At 44.6% G+C, this 27,592-nt stretch overlaps 1 protein-coding gene across 1 annotated transcript in view; it reads right to left on the bottom strand.

Moving 5' to 3' along the window:
* LOC146820941 (two pore calcium channel protein 1-like) overlaps window positions 1-27,592 on the bottom strand; it is a 653,069-nt gene that overhangs the window by 284,000 nt on the left and 341,477 nt on the right. Inside the window, exons 9-10 of the mRNA XM_085609765.1 lie at window positions 12,144-12,345; window positions 11,866-12,010 (exon numbers count right to left, since the gene is read on the bottom strand). Of these exons, the coding sequence (XP_085465891.1) occupies window positions 11,866-12,010; window positions 12,144-12,345 (347 nt within the window). The remainder of the gene's footprint in view (window positions 1-11,865; window positions 12,011-12,143; window positions 12,346-27,592) is intronic.

The raw sequence follows: 27,592 nt of genomic DNA on the forward strand, positions 1-27,592 counted from the left end.
GAGTCCCTCAAGTTAAAAAGGGATTGGGTTGGGGATGTTTTCTTCTCTCCTGGCGATGGCAAACGCAATGGAGTTATTACCCTATGTCATAAGTTCTTACATGTTAAGCTTATTTCTCAAGAAACGGACAACATGGGTCGTTGGCTACTTACTGATTTATTGGTTGGAAAGACTCCTACTTAATGTCTATGCCCCAACTACTGGTGACTGTTTGTTTTGGTCTAACCTTGCAGGAAAACGAATGCAACTTCCCCATGATAATTTGATTGTAGCAGGTGACTGTAACCAAGTTGTCAATCCTTTCATTGATCGCAACTCCACCTCCACATTTACTTCTTCCAAATCTCATAAAGCATCCCTGCACACCCTTCAACAAAGAAATTTAGTTGATGCTTGGAGGCTCTGTAACCTTACCTTGAGGGAATATACTTTTTTCTCTCCAGTGCATCACACTCAATCTCGCATTGACCATCTTTTTATTACTCACTCCCTCTCTCAATCTTTACTTTCTTCTGACATCGGTTCTAGCCTGATTTCTGATCATGCCCCAGTTTTCCTTTCCTTAGACATTCTCCACAAACCCTCCACTCCTAGACGCTTTAATAATTCATTGTTACTGGACCCTGTTTTTACCTCCTCTTTCCTTTCTTTTTCCCGCAAATTCTTTTCTCTTAACGACTCGGAGGATCTCCAATTTTCGGTTGTCTGGGATACTTATAAAGCGGCTGCTCGTGATTTAATCATAATTTATGTCTCTAAAAAGCGACATGCCTCTCGAAGGTCCGCCACCGACCTTTTTGCCAAAATAAAATCCTTGGAACATGAATACTATACTTCCAAGTCACAAGCTTGTCTTAACACTCTTATAGCTGCCAAGCTTAATTTAACAAAGATTCCACCAATAGCGCTTCCCTTTACCTCCTTAAATCCAGTGCTAAATTTTATGGAGGTAATAATAAATCGGGTAAGCTTTTAGCAAATTACGTAAAGGTAAAAAAAACAAATTCAGCATAGACTCCATCCTGGATGCTCATCAGTCACCTGAATTTAAAGATTCAGAAATTCTTCAGGAGTTTCATTTATTTTATCACTCATTATATACACCTGAAACTTCCCCTTCGGTAGATTCCATTAACGATTATCTCTCCTCCATTATTAAATCCCCTACACCTAGTCTAGATTTTCAGTCCTTGGAACTGGATATCTCAGAGAAGGAATTACTTGCTGCTTTATGTTTACTCAAGAAAGATAAGGCTCCGGGTCCTGATGGATTCAGGGTTGAGTTTTTTTTTGCATTTTTCTCACTTTCTTATCCCCAAGTTGCATAAACTTCTAGCCAGCTTCCTCAAAATTGGTTCAGCATCAGATTCTTTTTTGGAAGCTCTCATTGGTTTGATTCCTAAAGATAATAAAGACCCCCGTTTTTGTAAAAATTACAGGCCAATATCTTTGGTGAGCATTGATTATAAGATTTTTTCCAAATCTTTGGCATTGCGTTTAGAATCGCTCCTTCCTGATCTTTTGGGTAAAGAACAATCGGGCTTTGTGAAGGGTCGCTTTCTTACGGGTAATACCAGTCTGTTTTTTGACATTTCGTCAAAGTCCTCCCACTCTTCAGACCCTTTGGCAGCTATAGCGTTAGATGCGGAAAAGGCATTTGACAGAGTCTATTGGCCTTTTATATTTTCTTCTCTTAAGTAGTTTGGTTTCTGCCCTAAAATTGTTTCTTTCATCTCTCTTCTATATTCGAATCCTAAAGCTGCTATTTTTGTTAATGGTCTTACCTCCTCTTATTTTAATTTAGGTAGAGGCGTTCGTCAAGGTTGTCCTCTATCCCCCTTTTTGTTTAAACTAGCCTTAGAACCGTTCCTTTGTAGACTCCGTCAAAATAATGATTTTCATGGATTCACTCATGGGGACACAAACATCAAATTGGCAGCATACGCTGATTACATTTTATTGTTTATATCTACTCCTTCCTCTTCTCTCCCTGCCTTTTTATCTGAAACTCAAACCTATTCCTGTGTCTCTGGCTACAAATTGAATAATGATAAGTGCAAAATGTTACCCTTAACAAAATTTACTTTTAAGGATGATTTCAAAGCTACTAACTTTTCTTGGACTACTACGCATATCAAATATTTAGGCATCTATTTTTCTTCCTCCCTTAAGTCCTCAGTTTCTATCAATTTAGATAAATGTTGTTTAAAGATTTCCTCCCTTATTGATAGATGGCACCATTTATATCTTTCCTGGTGTGGGAGGTTGGATACTATCAAGATGATGCTATCCCCAATTGTTCCATTTACTATTTCTAATATCCCTGTCAATATTACCCTTAAACACTTTAAAAAAATCAAATTATTTGCTCTTTTATTTTCATTGGAATAAGAAAAAAGCGCGAATGTCATTAATTAAACTTTGTCGTCCTAAATCGGAAGGGGGGGCAATTTTCCTGATTTTCCTGTTTATCACAACGCTTTTAACCTTCGCCAATCCTCCCACTGGCTTGCTAATCCCTCCTCTGACTCACCTCTTTGGGTTTTATTTTTTTTTGAAAATTTTTATTGTGCAGTAAGAAGGGTACAAGCATGGGCCTACAACCGCCTGGGCCGGCCGCTAGTAGGTAAAAAGTTCAAACAGTGCAAACACAGTGACTGGCCCACCGGGGCTCCGCACCCTACAGAAGCTCAGACTGTACATAGAGGAAAATCAGGATACACCCTTTTAACATAAATAACAACTTAAAACAAAAAGCGAGGCAAGAAGACATGGGATGGGCGTCGGACCACAGCAGGGGCACTTCCATACCCGACCACCCGATGGCAGTCAAGAATAAGGGGAACTAAGAGGTAGGGGGGGGAGAAACGGGAATACCAAATCTATACTCAGATGTGCCAGTTAAGTACGGAACCATCAAGGATCAGGGGGACAAGGCCAGCTCAGACGTTCCCACCAGGGGGGGAGCACAAATACTTCCACGATACACATTCCACTGACCCCAAATTCTACTCCAAGCCCCGGGTTTACCACGAGCCACATACACAGTCTTTTCCCTGAACATGCACCAGTCCATGTTCTCCTTCCAGACAGACACGGTGGGGGGCAGCTGCGAACCCCAAAGCTGCGCTATGTCCCTCTTTGCTATCATATTCCCCAGGGCCGCCCATCGAGTCTGGGCCGCGTTATAGTCATTGGGCTCCCACACATTCAGGACACAGCGACGCACCTCCGGCAACAGCGTGACCCCGGTGACTCACCTCATAACCTCATGCACCTGACGCCAGTATTCCACCACCTCGCGGCACTCCCACAGGATGTGGAGAAAGGTGGCACTGAGCCCACAGCCACGCTTACAGAGCCCGTCCTCAGAAAACCCCATCGAGACCAATCGGGGACCCGTCACGTAAACGCGATGGAGAATCTTAAGCTGGACCAAACGGAGACGGGCCGGGATGGCAACCTCCTTAGGAGATGACAGCGCGGACTGCCAGTCCTCGTCGTCCAACTCAACCCCATCCCCCGTCCATGCCTCCCGTAGACGCACCAAGAGGTCAGCCCGATTATTTATCAATTTTTTTATAGATCAAAGAGATAGTACTATCGGGAACGTGACCGTCGAGCATGCGGTCCTCGAGGGGCGAAGAAACAGGGACCGTGGTCCCTTCCCCAAACACCGAGAGCAGGGCATGCCGAACCTGAGCGTAGCGGAAAAACTCCCTCTCACTAAGCTCATACTCGCTCCGGAGCGCCGCAAAGGTCTTGACCGCGCCTTTAACCCACAGATCCCCCACTCTGCTAATGCCGATCGTGTCCCAGTGCTCAAAGCCTTTCGTCGTCCAGAGGCTCCCCAGGCGGTCTGAGGCGAACAAGGGAGTAGCACACGTTAAACGCTCACCCCAGCCCATCGCTACATTCGCCGCCTTCCACACCCGTACCGCGATCCTAGTAGGGCCCGTGAGGGTCCTACCAGCCGATCGGGAGTAAAGCGCTCTGTTATAATTGCCGCCGGGAAGCAGGAATTTATCCATCTCATACGCCGGGTTCAGACCAGGAGCATACGTGGCATGGTTAATTGCCGACAGTTGGGAGGCCCAATAGTACCGTCTAATGTCAGGAAGCGCGATGCCCCCGTCATACCAGGGGAGAGTAAGCTTTGCCAGAGCGATACGCGCCCGCCCGTCCCAAACCAGTCTCCTCTGCAGACTCTCCACCTCCCGAAAGTAGGCCACCGGAATGACATCAAAGGAGTTCTGAAGTGCGTAAAGAAATCTGTGAAGGGACATCATTTTAAACAGGGCCGCGCGACCAAGCGGAGACAGGGGCAACTTACACCACCGAGCCGTATCCACCCTCAAACGTCGGAGTGGAGACAGGAGGTTCTGCTCATAGCGGACCGCCGGGTCCAACGAAACATATACCCCCAGGTACTTAAAGCCGAATGAAGACGTTTGGATAGGAAGTAGAGGCGGCAAAAGGGGAGGGCCACCAGAGATAGGGTACACGCAAGATTTGGAACAGTTAATTATCAAACCCGAGTTTCTCCCAAAGGAAGTAAGGACATCAAAGAGAACATTAAGCGACTGTCGCGGCGAGGTGAGGTACAAAAGAATATCATCCGCGTACAGCGAGACCCGATCCTCGAAGCCCGGGGCCCACCGGATCCCTCTGATCGAGGGCTCCCAGCGGAGCCAGGCGGCGAGCGGTTCCAAGGCAAGAGCAAAAAGCAGAGGGGACAACGGGCACCCCTGCCTAGTGCCCCTCCCGAGAGCAAAAGGCTGAGAAGCCCGCCCATTGACAACCACCTGAGCCATTGGTCCGGCATAAAGAAGCTTCACCCAGCTAATAAATCCCTCCCCAAAGCCAAACTTCTCCAAGACAGCCCAGAGGAATGGCCACTCAATGGTATCAAAGGCCATCGTGGCGTCTAAGGAAACCAATACGGCTGGTTCAGAAAAGTACTCCGCCCTAGCTAGGACGCCGTGCAGACGCAGCAGATTAAGACCGGTATTACGGTGGGGGATGAAGCCGCATTGATCCGGATGAATCAGATCACAGATAACGCTCAGCAAGCGGTTGGCAAGGACTTTAGCAAGGATTTTGGGTTCTGCGTTTAAGAGGGAGATAGGCCTATACGAAGCACAGCGGTCACGTGGTTTACCCTCCTTGGGAATCACGACTATAGTCGCCAGACGCTGGTCGGCGGGAAGGGAACCCCTCTCGATCGACTCCTGAAACATACGACGAAGGAAAGGCGCGATTTTATCCGGGCGTAGTTTATATAGTTCGATCGGCAGGCCATTGGGGCCCATGGCTTTGCCCGAGCGAAGGGAGCTAATCGCAGTAGCAATCTCATCGACGGACAAGGGGGCATCCAACTGCTCACGGTCCTCGACGGATAAGCCGGGCAGGGCAATATCCCGTAGTAGAAGACGAGAGTCGTCTTCATCTCTATCAGACACCGGGGAATACACCGCCCGGAGGTGGTCAGCAAAACACTCCACAATCTCGCCAGGCTCAGTCACACACACTCCATCCGCAACCCGGAGCTCTGGGACCACACGATTCACTCTCTCCTTCCTATCCAGCCAAGCAATCAATTTACCAGCCTTGTCCCCGGCATCATACAACCTACCCTGCTGCTCCCTATACATGGTCTTGGCAGCGTCAGTGACAAGGGACTTGTACTCGAACTGCTTCAGGCTGAGGGCATGTAGCCCATCCGGAGTGACACCCGTCTCCAAGGCCGCCTCCAACCCCAAGATGTCGGTCTCCAGCTTCACCACCGCCTCCATCTTAACCTTCTTCGCCGCCACTATCTGGGATAGGGCCTGCCCACGGAGTACTGCCTTAAAAGCTTCCCACAGGGACACTGCGGACAACACCGACCCATCATTCTCATGGAAGTATTGGTCAATCGACTTGACCAGGCTATCGCGGATCGTGGGGTTCCGCAGGTACCAAGGGTTAATAGGAGCGATCCGCCCAGCAGACCGCATCCCAGTGTCAAAAAGCAACCACAGTGGGGAATGATCAGAAATACCCCGGGCCAGGTGCTTAACCTCTCGAATCCGGGCAGTCTGGGCCGTGGGCATAAGAAAGTAATCCAATCTGGAGAGACTCCCATGAGCCCCAGAGTGAAAGGTGTACTGACACTGTGTAGGATGCATTAACCTCCAGCAATCTACCAGACCGAAGGTCTCCAAGAATCCGCCAAGCCACGCCTGGGCAGCAGGGAGGGCCCTGGGCGGGTGGCGATCCCGGTCGCCCGAGACTACCGAATTGAAATCCCCACCCATAAGCAGAAGACTGTCAGGAAGCTCAAGCAGCATTCGACCCAAGTCTGAAAAGGTGGAGTTCTGTAGGCCCGGGGGAACATAGACAGAGACCAAGGAAAGGGACTGCCCCTCCCACCGCCCAGTCAAAGCCACATAGCGCCCTCTATCGTCCGGGACACCCTGGTGATCTCCAGCAGAAGTGAAGAACGCAGGAGAATGCCTTCCCCTCTAGAGCCAGTGGTGAAACCAGAATGGGCAACGAGTCGGTAACCCCCCCTGTTCATGGCATGACAAACGTTACCCACCAGGTGCGTCTCCTGTAAAAACACATCAGGAGACATACGTCGCAAATATTGCAGCACAACACCCCGTTTGATACGGTCCCCCAATCCATTGACGTTCCATGACATCAACCTCAACCCGTCCCCCCCCATCCCCTCCAATAGATCAAGGGTCCCTCAGCAGATAGCGCAACGCCCAACACTGGAACAGAACAAAGACCTCGCATTAAAAACAAAACACACAAATCAAAACCCCCCAACCCCCCCCCACTTCCAACTCCCCCCACCCTGCACCCCTGCGACCCAAAAAACCACCCCAACTTGCAGTGTGCCTGTCGCCCCATAAACCCCATTCTACGGAAAGACCCCGGAGGAGGAGAGGGACCCGTCCCCGACCGCCCCCCACATAGATCATAATGAAACAAAATACAAAAAAGAAGTTGAACCCAGCCGAACAGTACAAAATGGCAAAGTCAAGGACCAAAGTCACTCCGAGGGAGACCCGCCACCCTCGGTACCAGCAAAGGGCCCAGGCCGGTCCCCGCGGCCCGGCAGCGAGTCAAGCCAGTCACTCACAGTCGCGGGAGAGTCAAAAAAGGTAGTCCGATCGTCGTGTTCCACTCGGAGCCTAGCAGGAAAAAGCATGGAGTACTTGAAACCCAGGTCGCGGAGGCGACGCTTTACCCCCTGGAAGCCCATCCTCTGTTTCTGGACAAGTTGGGTGAAGTCCGGGAAAAAGTTAATAGACGCATTCTCATGGCGGACCGGGCCATGGGCCCGCGAGGCATGCAAAATCACATCTCTATCTCTGTAGTAGAAAAGTTTGGCAACAATAGGCCTCGGGGGGGCCCCCGGCCGCGGCCGACCGCCCGGAACTCGATGGGCCCGCTCCACGGCAAAGAACTTACTCAGGCCAGCGGGGGCAAGCTGCTTGAGGATGAGCTCCTCCACCATGAGATCCACCGGGTGGTTGTCGGAGGTCTCCGGGACGCCTATGACGCGGATGTTATTGCGGCGGGCCCGTCCCTCAAAGTCCTGCAGCCGCCGGGCCATCAGATCGTTGGCCGACTTGAGGTCGCCGAGAGTGGCCCGCTGGTCCGACACATCCGCAACCAGGGTGGACGTCCGCACGTCAAGCGATTGAACCCTCTCGTTGGTCTTAGAGAGATCCGCCCGAATCAGTGCGACATCAATAGCCACCGTGTCGATTTTACGGGCCAAGGCCTCGTATTGCGTAGCAATGGTCTCCTTGATGCCGTTAATGGCGCCCATAATGTCCTGCAGGGACAGATCCTTAGAAACCGACGGGCCACCACCAGCGTCGTCCGGGGGGGCACCGGCCGCTCCAGGGGACCCTCTTCCTTGAGTATAGCGATCCATGTTGTTCGTCTGGACCGGTCCCCCGCGGAGGGATGTCTTAGTCTTACGCCCCTCGGGGTCCCCCCTGCCACCCATGAGAACCACGCTCACCAGCGGGGACCACCGGCCAAGCGTCAAGGGGGCACCGGCAACTCAGTCAGGAGCCGCACCAGAGACCGCGATGCGGCCGGGCGAGGAAACCAAAGTCCACGGGCACACTGGTGGCAGGCGGAGACAAGGGCATCCAGCAGAGATATACACCCAGCCGCTCCAAACAGTTACGATTTCCAGCCCCTCAGGGATCCAAAAGTGAAACCGAAAGTAATGGAGCGGCCACTGGCACAGATCCGCTGCCGCTGTTGTTCAATTACGCTCCGGCTCCACAGTTCACCCTCGCACCGGGCACAGCCATCGATTGGGCCTCGAAAGTTCAAACCACCTTAGATCAGGATTCCCAGGTCCGATTCGATTTCTGAAAGAAGGTCAACGTTCAGCCAGAATTCGCCTTCCAGATTCCATCAGCCAAGTCAGGATAAAGTCAGGATAAATTCCGAGGAGCAGCGAGGGTCCGGGGAGCCCTGTGCTCACGCGACCATCTTGGATGCGCGCTAGGCTCCTCCCTCTTTGGGTTTTATTTGAACAATCTTTTCTGACTCCTTTCTCCTTTTCAGAATATCTCTCTTTCTCCCATAAACCTCAGAAATTGTCTACACCCATTATTAAGCACACACACAAACTGCTTGACCCATTTTCACTAGATACCTCCTCCACTCTCAACTCACTTCTTCAGTCCTCCATCTGGCACAATCGTGATATTTTGATTAATGGGAAGCCCATATATTGGAAGTTATGGAGGCAGAAAGGTCTTCTGTGGGTTTACCAACTTTATCAAAATAATGCGTTTTGTCTTTCTCTCAAGCTCAGTTTGAGTTTAGTCTCCCCTCCTCTTTTTCCTATAAATATCTCCTGTTGCGATTAGCTTTGATCTCAGCTGTTCAAGCCGTGGTCCCTGAGGTAACTCCCCCATTACCTTACCTTTCTCTACTAACTCTCTCATGTTTTTGAGTTCTGGCCCTAAAACCTCTGCAGTTTACAAGCATTTACGTACATTGCCTTTCATCAGGGACAAAACCAAGATTGAACTGGATTGGGAGCGACACCTTCAAATCTCCTGGCCCATCTCAATTTGGAATAATATCTGGCTTAAAATCAAGCAGACATCTAGAGCCGCCAATACCACGCAGACACTTTTTTCATTTATAATAGACTGCTCTTCTCCCCCTCATTTTTACCTAAAATTAATGTTGTATCCCCTGATACCTGTTGGTCCTGTTCCTCTCCAAAAGCAGATCTAAAACATTCGCTTTTTTTTCCCTTTTGTCCAACTTTTTGGGAAGAAGGTTTGGAAACAAATCACCCAAATCTTTCATCACCCAGCGCCCTTCTCTTTTGCCAATATTTTTTTGGGCTCCATCTCTGAAGATTGGCTGGGCTGTTCCCTACCCTTACGCATTTTGGATTTACTGTTAGGCACGGCTTTTCAACAAGTTACCAAACATTGGAAGACTCTGTCTGAATTATCCTTTCAGGCTTGGTGGTACTTTGTGTGCTATAACCATAGATTGGATACTGTTTATGTTTTCCCAATCTCCCTTGCCCCTAAACGATCACTCTTATGGTCACCAGTTATCGACTTTATTGATTGTAATGCTAAGCTTTCTTTTGCACGTAATGTCTCTGACCAAGAGGTGTCGAAACCCCCTTGACATTCCTATTTGTTCTTATGCTTAATAATGTTCATAATGTTATATTCAATGTATTTTGCTCAACTTTATGATATATTGCCAGACCTACGCTGTTATTTTCTTGCTTTCTTTGTTAAGTATTGCTTTTTGCTTTCTTAGCTGTGTTAATCCTGGATTCCTAGGAATGTAATTTGTCTGTACCAATACCATTTCTCCCCTTCCCTCTTCCTTTCCCCTTTCCTTTCATTTTTCAATAAACTTTGCACTTTTTCAAACTTAAAAAAGAAGTGAAGATTTCTTTCAGATGAGAGCAGCCACATCATTTTCCCATCAGGTATCCAAACCTAAAGTCTTACACACAAGTACTGTTTCTAAAAATGTATTTGCGTAACTAGAAGGGACAAAAATTTACTTCTGTAGAAATATTCACAGATTTTCAGTTTAATGGGCGAGCAGCAATTAAATACTGTTGTGAAGTGATTGTTAAAACCAAGAACTATGACAGGCTGGGAGAAGAGAAATGACGCTCCAAACCAAAGTGCAGGTAACCCGTGCTGCTAGTACCTCCCTGACACCAGAGCATCAGAGACTTAGCACTGAGGAGACAAAGTTGTCTGCGGGAAACTTATGGTGAGAGGATGGTGCTGCTGCTAGCTTAAGTGATGGTTGCTTGAACCTCTGCAAGAGTGGGCACTAGGACATTATTAGGTATTTGCGGTGGACTGTTGGTGGTATCCGAGGGTGAGACATCTAAATGCAGAAAACATCACTCTGAGCCTGGCGGAGGTCCCTTTCTCATGCAGGTAGATGGTGCACATCGCCTCATGGGAAACAAGTGGTAGCAACGACTAGAGATGCTCTCTAGGGCACCATATAAGTCTCAAAAGGGCACATTAATATCAAACTGCTTACCAACATCTAAATCTGGAGGAAAACAGGGGAGGGAGTGTGTTGTTAAAGCTCACTCAGTTTCTCAAACAGCAGAGTGGGAGAGACCCGTGACTGTTCCTGCTCAATGTATCATAAAAAGTGATGTCACTAAACTACATCTGCATGCGGTAAATCGGTGGTAACATTTCATAAAGTGTTTTTAAATACTCTTTATTTCGTTTTCTTGGTTTGTAACAGTACACATTTTCAAGCACTTTGTCCACATTTTGAGGAGAATATTGCACACAGTGTCTTCCTCTAGACATTCTGCACAGAGTCTCCAAAAACAGAAACAAATCTGAAATGTTCTCATGTAACGTTATGACTGAACTAAGAGTATATATCACATTTTTTTTAATTCACAAGGCAATCCTGGAAAGCTGTGACTGCCAAGGACCCCCAGGAGTAGTTCTGGGAATTCCAAATTACACCAACCCAAATATTTTCAAAACAATACATGTGGTAAGAGTACATTAGCAGATGTTTAACTGTGCCCCGAAGTCCACTTTTATTAACTACCTTTTGTTCTCCATCAGAAAGATATTTTTTATCCCATGGAAAAACCCGCATCAATTTTGTTCTTTTCATCCCGATTCATTCTCTGGTTTAAGATTTACTCTGCCCTGACTGGATTAAATCTCTGACAGTATTCAGGGCAAGAACCTTTCTGAATGCCCAAAAATGCCCAGGCTGTGGCTGTTGTCCCACTGAAGCAGACCTCCCTGTCCTGAAATGCTCCCAACTCACTCCTTGTCTATACAGTTCATCACACCATACAGATGAAGTATCACGTATGAGCATACATTCACATTTTGTGATTACAAAAACTGAAATGTACACCTTTATCCAGAGGTATGTGCGCCTGTACACAAATATCATTATATATCAAGCTATCTAAATGTAGGTAGAAGATAAACTGGGAATGCATTCGACCAGACACATTTTCAATACAGCACTGAACAAAATTTGAGTTTCCAAATAAAATAAGAGAAACATTAAGGAAAATAAAGCCATATGTTAAAAACCATGGTAACAAATATTACATTTTTTGTGCTAATGCTATGTTTTTTTATTGTGGTGAGAAGGGGTGGGAATGGAGTATCAAGCTGTGGTGTATTGTTCCACAAAGTTGGATAAAAGGCTGTTGATGTCACTGCATTACGTCTGATGGGGGTAGCTGTATGTGGCGCAATCGCAAGAGTTTATGGAATATCATGAAACAATAAATTGAAATTAAATATTTGATCCAATGAAAATCCTAATTCAACTTACTTGTGCTTTACCATGCGCCTTATTAGCAGACTGATTCGAGACTTGTATAAATAAGGCATCCAGCGTTCCAAGGGATGCATTCGCGATTTCATGGTTATAACTTTTATATTAAGAAGATCAGCAAGCCGTACAAAAGATTTCATGTCTGCATTAAAAAAACAATATTTTAATAAACACAGCGAGATGCCATCAACTGAAACATCTAGTCAACATTACCCATAGCCCAATCCATAGCAAAGTGAAGGACATAACTGTCTCAATGTGTTAACACCACTCACCGATGTAACCCTTCTGCTCATCATCAGAGACCCTCAACAGAAGCTCTCTGTGAGAATTGCTGATATCTGGAGCAACTAATTTCACCAGCCGGTTCCAATGTGCATGCTTAATTACAAACTCTTGGCTCTCTTTGACCTTTAGAATGTTGAAGGCATCCACCATCTTGCGATGCTTCATGTAAGCCAGTTTGCGAATTTCATTCTAGAAACAAGGTGCAACATATGAGGTTATGCATGGTTTATTTCATCTTATCCACCATGCTAAAAAGTTTCACATTAATCTGTGTACTCAGGAACTGGAAGCGACTTACATTTCTGGACAACAGAGTACTTTAAGTTGTCTTCTAGTAATATTTTTCCATTACGATACCTTTCTCTGAATCCTTTAAGAGTAACATAAATATTTCCACACAGTAACAAGATTATTCTTAAACACTATTATTTTTTAGAAACCTATATGTTAAACATGCTGCTTTATGGTGAATTCTACCAATGCTCACTACCATATATCAGCCTGAGATTTACAGGTTCCATTCAATGAAAATAAACTTTTAGTTTAAAAAGATATATTTTATGTGAACAATAGCGAGGAGACGGATACCTAAAAAAAACGAGGACACAATCCTAAAAAGAAATTTATAAAAAAAATATACATTTTTCGCATAAGATTGTTCAATGCACAACTTTTACAAAGGATCATTATTTCATTTTCAAAGAAGAATCACAGTATTATCAACTAAGAATAATTGAAAAGTGAAGTGCGTAGTGCCGGACATAGGGCTCAAATGAAGTAATGTATCTCTCAGCGGGGGTCATGATCACTATGTTGGCTCCGGATTTGTCGAAAGAATTATCACAATTGTCTTATCTAATCAAGAAAAGGAGACCATGTTGCATTGATTCAAATTCAATGTGGCCGAAGTAAGCTCAGAGTCCTGGGTTCTGTGTACAAACAGCCTGGAATATTATCAGAATTTGGTGATGCAGTGAACATGTTAAGTATGAAGTGTGTGCCTGTTTTAGATATTCAGGTCTGCATTTTTGGATATAAGATACAAAGTTACTTACTGGTGCTGACACATAACTGGTAATATTAAGAAGACAAATGCATCTGTCAGAAGTTGTGTTGGATTCTAGGAGTCTTTGCGCTTATTGGTTAAGGAAAGAATAGCATCGGCAAAAGCAATGTTTCTTTTGCTAAAGTATTTTGCCCACTTGCCTCTGATTCTGCCCATTTCACTGTTTAAGGACTTTATTCTGCTTGATTCATTCTGGAGCTCCAATAAGCATAGAATACCCCGACGTATACTCCGACTCCCTCCACTGGAAGCAAGGGTTGGAAGCTCCAGATGGTGAGCTTTACTATATTACAGTAGAGCTTCAGTGGGTTTATGGTGTCCGGGTGCATTTGCTTCATCACTTTGTAATGTGGCATACCTCTCCTTCCTGCTCCTCTCATGCTTCTTCCCATCATTCCAGGGCAGCTTTAATAGTGCTTTCTTGGGGTCCTTCTGGGGAGCAGGCGCAGTCTTGGCTGGATGATTAATGGCCCATCATCACAGGATACTGAAACGGTGAAAGCGAGCCTTTGCAACTGTGAACTTGCTGGATCGTTTGTTAATGCAAAGAGCAAAATATGAAAGCTACCCTGATTTATGAGATCAGCTAGATATTGTTGGAGTGGGAGCTTAAGGAAAATGTGTTTATAAGTAGCCTACACTCCCAGTGTCCTGATCGATAGTCTACCCAGTTTAAATGGACCTAGGACAAGCACCTCCATGAAACAAAGAGGGAGCGGGAGCGATAGGAGGATTATATGAAACTGGAATACTCAGACGGTCCCCTTATCTTGTACAGGGTAATGACATTCACACAGGACAGTTCTGAATGTATGGGAAGATAATTAGGGAAATTAAATGGACATGGAAAGGCTGAGGCTTCAATATCCACAGACAGAGTTTTACAGCTATGTTCACGCTGGAAGAGGAAAGGCATCTGCTGATGCAACATTATTTGTCACTCCTACAAATGTCTAAATGGCGATTTGAGGACTTCAGTGAGGAATGGTCTAGGAAGAAAGCCAGAGAGCTGGGGAAGCAGACTGCACATTAATATTTGTTCACCTCAAAATGTGTCCTGAAATGTCAGGTTCACATTGTTGCAATTCAAAATTAAGCATTGAACCTATCTGGACCTTAAAAAAGGTGGGTAGAGTATCAATTGTCTGCCTGATATGTAGTGATAGGGAATAGGATTTTACCACGCGTTATGGCACTGACCAGATGTAACAGAATATTTGGAAAAAGTGACAGATATTCTCTCAGAGGTGACATAGACGTTAGGATGGGGGAAAGCTGAAACATGTCTATTCGGTTTTATGCCCTGGTCTAAGAGAGACAAAGGTTAGCTCTGAATTAATAGACCATACTTTAAAGGTGGAATTGGGATGAACTGGAAGTCAGCCAGAGTTCTGGACACTACACACTTGTGAAATGAGGTGATGAGGTGGGTAGTTCTGGAGAGTGCAACACTCCATGTGGAAAAGAGATACGTGTTGTAAGAGTGGTTCAGGTCTGGATGCATTTGCAGTTGGGATTCAATCTAAATAGAAATGATGGCAAGTCTCTGTGAACCTCCAGAAAGGGCAGGAGAAAAAGTAAAATGTGACCCAAAACAGAGTCTCTCTCCTTGATGTCATGAAAGAGTGTCATACTCTACGGCTGAGACCTGCTGCAAGATATGGAGAATTTCTCTTTTAAACTACCAGTGAAAGGCATAATTTATAAAACAAAAACAAACTCACTCTAGACAATTTTGATAGTATTTTGCTCCGGAAACAGACCTAATACTTTTGCTGTAATTCCGTTTATACAACAGAAACAGTTTGCTGTATAAACATAATCCAGGTGGTTTATAGGACCAAGAGACCAAAACAGGACTGCTGAAGTGTTTCATAGTTTGTAGAATTAGTTATATCCACTGCCAAAACTCAACTGGTCACTATTACTGCAGAGACCAGATGTAATAGTTTTCTAATGTTGGAGGTATTATTGCTGATTTTCTTAATTTAATAGGCTCAATGGGCACAATGTTTTATAAAAAATTACACTAATCTAATTATTTAGCAGATAGTTTGAACTCAAATAATAAATTGTTTGTAGACCTGGCATAAAGACACTTATAGAAGTCTGTGAGAGTTCCTGTAACAAACAAAAAAGAAAATGGTACTTACCATGTAAGCATCTGTTCGTAGCGTGTAGTCCTGCAGATTCACATGCTCTGCATACTCCTGCCAGTTAATGTTGGGTCTGGATGTTTGCAAGTTGTTTTTCTTCAAAAAAGTCTGCCAAGTCACGAGGTATATGGTGACTCCTCCATAAGTTGGCAATGCCCATGGCACCAAACTCCATGTTTGAGTGTTTACCACATAGCGAGTGAGAGTAGTGTGTAATTGTGAAGAAATACAGTATGGTGCAAATTAGGATCACAAAAAAAGAAAGTATTCAGTAAAGGAAGATCTCTGTGATCAGACCCACATGCTTCAAGGGAGAAAGGCGGGCAGATGTGAATCTACATCACTACACGCTACAAACAGGTTCTTACAGGGTAACATTTTCCGTTCATTGCATGTGTTGCTGGACATGCTCTGCATACTCCTGCCATTGCATGTTGGGCTTGGATATTTGCAAGTTGTTTTTGTTTGAACAAAACTTTCAAGTCACAAAGGAACACATGCTACGAAAATATAGTACATAGAGAGCGGTTTTGCATCAGGCTCCTCCAGCTGGTATCTACTGGAAGCATCATGCTCATTTTGGATCATCCAATAGGACTGCCATTCAGTGTTTGGAGATTAAGTCATTCGGAGTGCTAAATTATTTGCTCTTTACACAAGTCCGCATCTTGGACCGGCAAGCATCAACTGGCAAAGGAGTCTGCTTCAAGAGGCAGTCTGCCGCAGCTGCACTAATAGCTGTAACATGTGGACAGGGCGCCTGAGGGTAGTGGGGAACCATGGTGCCAAAATCAAGTCACCAGCTAGTCTCCTCTCCCTAAGCCATAAAAGTAATCAGTTTAATCCATGATGGTTGGCATTGTGCAGTCAGTTCCATGATGACAGCCACTGGGGGGATTCTGAATTTTCTGGGGCAAAGAAGTCTGTATCGACAGGAAAGTACTCTTTCATTTAATGCACTGCAGTGTTCACAAGAAAAAGAAAAATGGGACACTGCAGTCCATGCATGTGATCTGCAGCAGAACAAGATTGTGGATTTAGCTTTCAGGTGCCTGGGATGGGATCAGGAGACAGACAGTGAGGGAGGCAATACTGTCTGCAGTACTGTTGCTCTTGCCTTAACAGTGGAGCACTGCGTAGGGTATAACCAGCACTACTGCAGCAGTAGGGGAATCCCTATGCAGCTCTTGTGTAAGGCAAAAGAAACAATACCATATGCAGAGATGCTGCTCTCACCTTTACATTAGAACTGTCTAGCAAAGTATTTCTTAACCCGGGACCCATGGAGGTATGTGAGTTTTTAAGAAATCAATTTTTTATAGAAGATTAATAAAGTATATATACATAAAAAAGCTAAATATAAAATGTTCACTTTCAAAATGGTCTGTAAATGTGAAGAATTTGCAACTGAAGCCTAAAAATTGAATTAGTATAATATACATTCATGAGAGCAGTGCAAGTACAGTGAACAGAAACTAGGGCCAGTTTAATAAAGAAATGTCACAATAAAGTGCATCAAGTAAAGTTCTTGTGCTGTATCGCGACACGTGGAGAGAGCAGAACTGCACAATATAACTTCAGAGAAAAAGGGCAGGTCTGCTCTCTGCATGGTGTGCAGACAAAATAGTTGGAAATGTCGACCTACAGAAATATCAAGTCCTAAATATTGTGAGTGAGAAATATCAACAGCAAGAATTTGTAATTTGTGTTTAATTAATTAATAATTAGTTGTTACGCCACTGACCTGGACAAGCGGGCCGACAGCAACTTCATCCGGCGCTCCCGCCGGGACTTTGGTTTAAGATGCTGGCAAGCCTCGCAGTCCGTAGAGTCATGGTGCTCGCCCAAGCATCATATGCAAATAGTGTGAGGGTTCATCGGCGACATCTGATGTGTACACGAAGCGCAAGTCTTGAAGACCGAAGGCATGGTACACTGTTCCCAACTAAAGCGCTAAGAGGCCCGAAAACAGGCCGAGGAGCACACTCCGGATCCGCGTTGCACACGGAAAAGAAGGAAACTGAAGTCAGCGCGCCGGGGTTCAACTTATGTGACCTCGCTGACGTCACGTCCGCGGCCGATGTCAGGGCGGGGTCAAGTGGGACCACCCCCCGGCGCGCAGAGGTGCTGTGGCAAAGATTTTAAGGATGTAGTCTCACACCTGGGGATAATTCTATGTTAAGGAATCTGCGGCTAGTAGTCTCTATCAGATAGCATCTTTACAATCGTCAGAGTTAATGAGGAATGCTATTGACTTTTTAGTCCATTCTGGTGCACTGTTTTCTTAAGCACAGGAACTAAAACGCAAATATTTATCATTTCGTGCTTTGTGTGGCATCAAAGAAAGAGTCATCCCAACTGTGTCCCTTAGCTGATGGTTCTCAGTCCAAGGGGCTATGAATGCTATATTAACCTTGTGGCAACGTTTTACAGAATTGTTGCTGAGTCGTGATACCAAAGGCAAGAACTGTGAGGAGCATTGGTCACATATTGATAGTGATGTGAAAAAAAGTACACTCTACTGCATTCTTAGATTTTTACAGGAAAACATAACTGCTGTAGTGGACATAATAAAATTACTAGAATCTGAAAACACCCTTGCCTGCCAAGTGTTCAGCATAATTGGTGTAGATGTGAAACATCTCCTTGAGAGCAGACTGGGGACACCTTTAGTGACTTTGGCACTGCAACATGTCCCATGTTAACTTGGTATGCAAAGCGACAGTGAAGAGCAATTCAGGAACTTTTATTTTACAATTTATGAGAAATGGCTTGCAATGATGCATAGAAATGTCCCTTCGCCAACCATGACATTTGAAGTCAATGAAACCTCACTGTGGTACTCTGTACAAGTTCTAGTTCACTTCTGTAAAGCGGAATTTCCTCCATAGTTTCAAAAGTGCTGCTTCATTTTTGACCGCTTCAATAACTCTGAGCGGTACAAAAGGGGGTGGTGATGGACGGAGCATCAGAACCAATCAAACACTCACACCCAATCAACAGATCTGGGTTTGATCCATCACCGTCCTTTAGCCCACTCTGCCACCCCAGTTCAGACATGGCCATATGCAAATCAGTCTGACCCTGTGCCTCATGGGAACAGTCCAGCCCGAACTGCCAAGCCATGCCTTCCCTGGACCGGAAACAAGCTTCCTAGGACCGGTTTCTGGCATTTCAGCCGTCTTCAGCCAGGCTTGCTTGAATCCAGTGGCAAAGTGAGCAAGGGACTCACGTCTGAGCATACCCTGCCAACTTATGGCGAACAAAGCGGTACAAAAGGGGGTGGTGATGGACGGAGCATCAGAACCAATCAAACACTCACACCCAGTCAACAGATCTGGGTTTGATCCATCACCGTTCTTTAGCCCACTCTGCCACCCCAGTTCAGACATGGCCATATGCAAATCAGTCTGACCCTGTGCCTCATGGGAACAGTCCAGCCCGAACTGCCAAGCCATGCCTTTCCTGGACCGGAAACAAGCTTCCTAGGACCGGTTTCTGGCATTTCAGCCGTCTTCAACCAGGCTTGCTTGAATCCAGTGGCGAAGTGAGCAAGGGACTCATGTCTGAGCATACCCTGCCAACTTATGGCGAACAAAGCGGTACAAAAGGGGGTGGTGATGGACGGAGCATCAGAACCAATCAAACACTCACACCCAGTCAACAGATCTGGGTTTGATCCATCACCGTTCTTTAGCCCACTCTGCCACCCCAGTTCAGACATGGCCATATGCAAATCAGTCTGACCCTGTGCCTCATGGGAACAGTCCAGCCCGAACTGCCAAGCCATGCCTTCCCTGGACCGGAAACAAGCTTCCTAGGACCGGTTTCTGGCATTTCAGCCGTCTTCAGCCAGGCTTGCTTGAATCCAGTGGCAAAGTGAGCAAGGGACTCACGTCTGAGCATACCCTGTTTGATTGGTTCTCATGCTCCGTACATCACCACCCCCTTTTGTACCGCTCAGTAACTCTGAGGGCATAAGCACCCAGATCAGCACAAATGTTGCAGAAGCTGCCCTGAGAATCGCAATCCTTAAGTGAACCAGTATTGGCATGGAAAGCTATGCCAAAGTTAACAAATTGTGTACTGGCTGTTTTGGCATTGCCCATCTGAAGTGCCAATGTTGAGAGGTCCTTTTCACAGAAGTTTACATGGGAAGGAAAGAGCGAGCGCACATGACCAAAGACTCAAATTCAAATTCAAATAATCTATAATTTATTCGGTGTGAAAAATCTCACCATAAAAGAATATTTGTACATATGCAAATACATCATTAATTCATGTGAATACGTTAAATGAAATTTTAAGAGTAAATTAAAAGATAAAATAGAGAAGTCATGGTGTCCCATGTTGTCACACGGTACGGTATAGCGTATAAGATTTGTCCAAAGAACAATAGATTTATCTTTGGGGGGGAAAGTGCTAGTGCTTAAATGTGCAGAGTTGGATCAAAGTAGTGCAAAACATTACATCTCAAAATTACAGTTCAAAAATTCTTAAAATCATAAAGACTCACTGAAGAAGTATTGTATGGTGTACTACGATAAATTTAATTTACAAACATCTATTTGGACCTCATATACACTATACTTACACTGTCTATATACCATGCGCTATCAGAGCAGAAAGCAAGCAATAATAAAAGCAAGACATTCCATAAACACCGGAAAAACACTGTTTCTGCCATTTTTAATGATGCAAAAATGTGTAACCACTGATAACCACAGTTTTTTATGGTATTGAAATCACTTGAAAACACTGGGAAAAAAAACACCAGAATTTACCAAAAATAGAAACTGAAAACAGGAAAGCCTAAGTACATACAATTGAGGACTCTCAGTTTTTTGTAGCTTTGGTGTCTAGTGTGACTAAGTTTAGCATTCCTCTTGTCAATCTTTTTATAACTTTGATATAGAATAATCAATTTTAGCACATCGTGATCACTGGAAAGTAGACAGAAACTGAAGGCAATTCAGTGGTTTGACTGGGATCACACAATCCATTCAAGATAGGAAGCTGGTATTGCAACATGGGTCTTTTAGTGCCAAAATCTTTACCGCTTCCATTATATATTATATTATCTCCCAGGCCCCATCAGATTTCAGACATATAAAATGATTAGCTATGTAATAATGTTTTGGATCGGACAAAACTTTGTGTGTGGTGCAAAATACACCTTTTAATAGAACAATGACCATATAAGATTTTGAAGTAAGACAGACAAATAGATGGTGAAGACAGAGAAGAATCTCAATTTAACACCTAAAATGGTGCTCTTGTAGTAATAAAATTCGATCCCTTACTAATTTAATGTAAAGTTTAAAAATATACGTTATTTTTGATTTTCTTTATGTACAAATGAAAGATTTTAGAACATTGACAAACTATACAAGATATATTTCGCAGTTCTCTCAAATTTCAAAGTACAGTATCAAAATAGCAAGATTCTTATTAAATGCCCCTGTAAAAACCCCACAATGCATTCCAGACCTCATTATTTAACAGAAATATCCACCCCTTACCCCATACAGTCCAGATGAATCTTCTATATTGGATTATGGGGGTCAGGGATGAGATTACTTCCTCAAACGTTATGTTGGTCAGTAATGTGTTTATTGTGATGACCATAGCTCTAAGTCATCCACAACGTTCTCATCTCTGCTAGACATTTTGGGATGTGCTTCTTCAGCCAGTGCCCATTCCATAGAATCCCCAAACCTTGCATCTATCTATACTAGGCCCATGCGATAACAGCCATCCAATGATTATATGTCTTTTTGCCAATACGAACGCCAGTTGCAGGAATTTATTTAGCATTTTTAGGTCTCGCCTGACCCAGGCATGTGCTGGTCTGGCGAGACTTATTGAGAAAAGTGCTACCAGGCCAGCCTAGAGCTAAAGTGCATGTGCGCGGGCACGCGCGCCGCGCTGTACCGCGATTTACATTCACTTTCTCGGCCGCACGACCGCTTTGATGTTTGATCGCGATCACTTTCGCGGCCGCTTGGCATAGCCAATAGGTCTCGCTTTTGGGACCTTATAAGTATTTAGTTATGCAACTGTTGCATGGCTAAACACTTATAAGGTCCCAAAGGCGATACCTATTGGCTATGCCAATGCTTGTTTTAATGTTTCAGTGATACCCCCCAACAATCGGCTTCCTGGAAAGAGTGTGATGTTGATCCCACTAGCTCTGTGTAGTCTACTAGACAGCTCCTTACAATAATCTGTAGCTTTTTAAAAAAAAATTCCTCATATGACCTCCGTGGCTATAGCAACCTCTCGACCTGATCCACCTCTGTTACTAATAGCTTGGTGGATTACAGTCTCAGCCGGTATTTTCTTTTTCGGGGATCACCCGAAATACTCAACCTGAGCTGACCCAGAGGTTTTAATCATTGGAATCAGACCAGATCCTTAGTAAATCCTATCTAAGCAGATAATACAGGGTCTAGCAGATTCCAGAATAACCTAATATCCGGTCTTTCTCTGTGTACATTTACTCTCTGGTCTAAAGCTCTAAAGTATTTAACAGAGTTCCACCAAGCATTCCATAAAGGAGGAGACTCCTGGCGCCACAACTTACATATCTCTCCCCTAGCCAAGAGTATCAAGTAAAATAATAACTTCTGTTGTGCTCCCTTTAGGGTATGTAGACCCTCGACTTTGGGTGCTACCCCGAATAGTATTAAAGTTGGACATACCTCCACAGCAGGATCCAGCACCCTGGTGATGGTCTTACCCACTCTTCCCCAAAATTCACGGAGCCTGGGGCAGGAAGCAAATATGTGGATGTCATCCGCATTCAAAGTGCCACATCTAAGACATCTTGCTTCTCCACCACCTTTTATTCTTGAAATCTTAAGAGGGGACCAGTATAACCTGTGGATTGTAAAAAAGTGGTTCTTCCTGAGTGCAGCAGATTTTACTAGTGGGTAAAGAGTGTCTATAGATACTTGCCATATCTCATCCAACTCCTCGCTCAGCAAGTAATTATCCCAGACTTGATTTGGCTTCTTCATCTTAATATCTGCTGCAGAGAGGAAATAGTTGTACCATAGAGCCACTTCTTTTTTCCTCAGTGTGGCGATTTGTAAGTCATTTTCTATTGAGAGTTCAACCGGAGAGGGACAGCTTTGTGCCTTACTCCACAAGGAGATCTGGTAAAATTTAAACCTTGAAAGGGCACCTCCAGTAGTAGCATTCCAGTATTCCCAAGGGTGACATTCATCAGCCTGCATAATGTATTTCCAATGCGTGACTCCCGCCTCAACCAAAGGACGAGCTAAAGCATCTAATAGACAGTCTGGAGTACCAGGGGAATCCCACACCGGGGCCCAGTCACTAATAGTAAGAAAGTCCGAAACGTCCTCAACAAATCGACCAAAGCTTGGCCGCCGCACGCAGAGTCTTCAAACGTACTTTCTTTAAAAATTTGAGGGACCCAAATTTGTACATACACCCAGTTTCCGCTATACCTACTAGCATAGCTTTAACCATACTCCCGGTTAATGTGTCATCTGGCGTTTGCAAAAGCATCCTACAGTTTTTTAGTTGATAGGCCCATGAATATAATTGTAAATCCGGCAAACCCATACCTCCACTCTGAAGTTTTCGTCTAAGTTTTTTCCAAGAGAGCTGAATTCCTTTACTTGCCCCAAATGAAGGATGAGATCTTACCCTGAAGTTTGAGCAGGGCTGCCCTTGCAAATTCCAGCGGTATGTTATTAAATAAGTAGGTATATTTAGGGGGGATGCACATTTTAACAAGGTTAACTCTACCAAAATGGGAGAGTGGGATACTCTGCCATCTCTTTAATAAGACATCCACCTCTTTAGAAACCCTGTCTAGGTTCACTTTCTGAATATTATCAGGATTTTGAGTGATTATGACTCCGAGATATCTGAGCTGTTTTGCAAAAGTGTTCCTGTGATCAGGGATATTCCAGGCCATAATCTCGTTTTTTTCTGCATTAATCTCATATCCTGAGAGATTCCCAAAAAGCTGGGCCTCAACCAGAAGCTCTGAGAGAGTGACCTCAACATTTGAAGAAAATAAGACCAGGTCGTCTGCATAAAGAGCTACCTTACTTTCGAACCCGTTCGATACAAAAGGGGCTATCTTTATATTCTGCCGTAGGCTTTGTGCGAAAGGTTCAATATACAAGTCAAAAAGAATAGGAGATAGTGGGCAGCCCTGCCTAGTTCCTCAACCAATTCTGACCGTGGAAGATAAATGCCATTCACCAAAATCTGAGCAAAATACTTCAGAGCCCTATCTAGAAAGACCCAGCTCACAAGGTCGAAGGCTTTGGCAGCATCAACCGTGATTATGGAAAGTGGCTGACCGTGTGAAACTGCTAAGTCTGTTGCTCCTATTAAAGGTGTAAACTAGTTCTGACATTTGCCTGCCCGGGAGAAAACCTTTCTGGTCTTGGTGTATGATAGTACCTACTATCTTGGATAATAGAGTGTTCAGTACCCCTGCAAAGATCTTATAATCAGCGTTTAATAACGAGATTGGCCGCTACGATTGGCATTGCATTGGGTCTTTCCCTGGTTTTAATATCAGAGTTATGACAGCCCCGCTCCAAGAAGCCGGCATGGGAGACCCACCTGCCAAAATATCGTTGAATAGCTCCAAACAGACAGGGACAAGCTCTTCCTTAAGCAGGGAGTAAACCTCCGTCGGAATTGAGTCTGGACCGGGAGCTTTACCATTCTTAGCTTTTTCCAGTACTGTCAGTATCTCACTCTCTGTAATTACTGCTTTTAAAGACATTTGATTTTCCTCACAGAGTTTTGGCAGTTGTTTAGCTATAAGCCATTTATCAATGTCTAATTTGGCGGCAGCTTCTTCCTCTTGATATAACTCTTGGAAGAACCGCACAAAAGCCTGCTCTATTTTATCTTTGGCATCAATTACTTGGGCGTTTACTCTAATCTTTTTTATATAATTGGGAGACCTATCAATTCTAGTCTTCATGGCTAATATTTTTCCACAATTCTCCCCTTGTTCAAATTCTCTCATCTTGCTAACTTCCCATTTTTGGATCAGAATCTCCTCCGACTTGAGTCTAAATTGTAGCTGCAGCTCTTCCAGTCTCTTCTCTAAATTTTCATAGACTTTACCAGGAGGGGTCCTAAACTTTAAGTCAGCTTCAGCTTTTTTTATTTGAGTTTCTAAATCCGACAGATCTTTCCTCTCTGCCTTGCTCCAACCCGATATTGCCCCCTTTAATGTACCCCTTAACCAGGCCTTAAATGTATCCCAAACATTGTTCAGAGACGTCGACCCCACATTATCTTTTAGAAAACAGGCTGTTGCAAGCTTCAAAAAACCTGGAGTAGATGACTGCAGTAAAAATCTCCTATTTAGGGTCCACCTTCTCAAAGGGAATTCTTGTGGGAATTCTAACATAAGGGCTACGGCTCCATGGTCCGAAATAAGGATAGGCTGATATTCTATTAGGATAACTTTATCGATTTCCGAATGATCCAGGAATATATAGTCGAGCCTGGAATAACGTGAGCTCTTTTTACTATAAAAATAATATTCCCTATTCTGGCCCTTTATTTCCCGCCACACATCACTCAAATTTAAATTCTTAAGAGTGGACACAAGGTGGGCTTTAACACGGGGTGCAGAGACCTGTACCCGTGGTGAAGATCTGTCTAAATTATTATCTAACAGTACATTAAAATCTCCTCCCATTATCAGAGGGGACTCAAAGTCTGCCAGCGCAATGCACAGATTATTTAGAGGCCCCACGTCATCCTCATTGGGGCCATAAAAGGATACTCCGGTGTATTTGCAGCCCTGAATCTTAATCTCAGCAATAGCCCAGCGTCCTTGGTCACCCACTTGAGACTTAATAAGATCTATCGCGGAGTATAATTGCTACCCCTTTCGAACAGCATAGCTGATCTGAAGCTATAAGCTTATCCACCCATCCCAGTCTTCCAAATAGTGCTTTGCACTCTGATTGCATAAGATGGATTTCCTGAATCAGAATGATACTAGCTGAGATATTTTTCAGGTACTGAAGGACTAAACGCTGCCTTCTTCGAACCCTCAAACCGTTAACATTCCAGGTTAGAAGCCCCAAGGTCTGTTTTCTTCCATACTGAGGACTACCCACCATTTTCTGCCTGATTCCACTCACTACTCTGACTGCTACTGGAGGTCATTATGTCACATGAGTGCCTTATTAAGCTATGTATTTTTCCCCCCCAATGCTCCCCACCAACAAACATGTAAGAAATCCCCATCACCCCACCCACCCCCCTCCAACCTTCCCATGGGAACCCTCCCTGTCTGACCATTGGCAATATCTATTGCCTTATGAGTCGGAATTCTCCCGTCCTAAAAACAAAAAAAGAAGAAAAGAAAAAGCTACACCATCAAAGCCAAGCTTTCTTAAGCATAAATCCACACCTAAGAGCTGCAAGTATTTTTAGTTTGTCTCAGAACACCATCCACTTCCTCTGGAAACCTAAAGTTGTACATTCTGTTAGCCCAGAGGACTTTCAAGAAAGCAGGGAACCTCAACTGCACCTGTGCACCCTGCTCTCTTAGAGCCTCCATCCGCTTCCCTAATTCCCATCCTCTGTCCTCTGTTACCTTAGATATGTCAGACCGAATCCTAAAAGAGGCATCTCCAGCTTGTATGGTTTTAAGTTTAAGGGCAGCCCCTAGAAGTTGCTCTTTCATAAGATAGGACTGAATAAAGACTAGGATCTTTCTTGGTTTCTTTCGTGCAGGGTTCAACTTAAAGGGATCTCTGTGAACCCGTTGAATTTCAGTTTCCCAGACTGATGCTAAAGCAATCTGAGGGAATGCTTTCATCAAAATGTCTATTACATAGGCTTTGAGATCATCACCTTCCAGTCCTTCTTTCAGATCCAAAATCCTTATATTGTTCCTTCTCGAAGTGTTTTCCAATCTCTCCAACCTATCGGAGAGATCCCGCTCCCTAAGCCTCACTACTTCCTGAGAGTTATCCTTAACCACCAGGTCCATTTCTTCCATTTTATTTTACAACATCTCCTTCTGGTTTGTTAGTGCTGTCAAATTTTCCTCTAAGTTAGAGCAGGTCTCTTGTATCTTCCTCTGGTTAAGCTCTGAGGTGGAAAAGTGGACGCTAATCTCTGCCGATAGGTGTTTTAACATTCCTTGTATCGTAACGGGGCTCTGCTGTACACCCTGCTCTGCGCCCTCAGGGTTGGGCACCCCTCCATCTAGAGAGGCACCCCTCATCTCTCCCCCCTCGGTTTGATTGCTCCCCTGCATCCCCTCTATCCCCTCCATCCCACAGGTATCGGAAGTCTTTTTACCTAGTATGGAAAATCTATTTGAGAGTGGGACAGCAGGTCTTGAGGTCGACAGTTTATCCCCCTGTGCCATAGCCTGTTTGTCTTGTTCCCTATTTATCTGGGATTTCACCGAAAAATAGGACCTCAGTAAGGGTGTTATCTTTAGGAGGGGTTGATTTTTGTCTTTTTTTCTGCTTTTGACGGGGGTTATTTTCCCTGATTTATTATCTTTTTTTTATAGTGGTTTACTACGGGCTTAGCAATCTGGGGGGGCTGTGCTGACTGAGTTAGCTGCGCAGAGGGGTGTAAAGGGAGCTCTTTCCCTAAAAGGGTTCTAGCCCTCAGTTTGTACCTTCTACCTTGTGCAGGCTCAATGATAGACCCTTCTAGAGACGGACCGGTAGTGTCTATACCTAACAGAAGCCCCTTATGTGGGTTTCCCCTTAACTGCCCTTTTATTCTTCCAGGCTGATCACACTATTGTCCTGAAAATGATTTTTCTGCCTCCATATGGTGATAGGAAGAATCATTCCCTAGGCTATCCGTGGTGTCCGACTGACCCCAGTGTTTGGCCAACTCTCCTCCAAGTTTAATTGAGCCCAGAATAGTTATTGCTGTTTTAGACTCAATACTGTATTCACGAAAGCAGGTGGGGTTAAAGGTTGAGAAAGTAATAGAATTATCCGTAATCGTGCTGGTTAAACGCCCACTAAGACATGTCAACCTATGGCCAGGGTTCTGAGGATATTGAAATTTCTGACCCTGCCTGCTTTCTGACAGTGCCCCTACTGCCCTCAGGAAGAATAATACAGCTCCCCCGCACATTCGGGCTGATAATGTCTATAAACACACTGGGGAACACACGGACGAGGTAGAATTACGCTAGAGTGCTGAAAAT

This window comes from Triturus cristatus, chromosome 6 (genome assembly GCF_964204655.1).
Source record: "Triturus cristatus chromosome 6, aTriCri1.1, whole genome shotgun sequence".
NCBI classification, from domain to species: domain Eukaryota; kingdom Metazoa; phylum Chordata; class Amphibia; order Caudata; family Salamandridae; genus Triturus; species Triturus cristatus.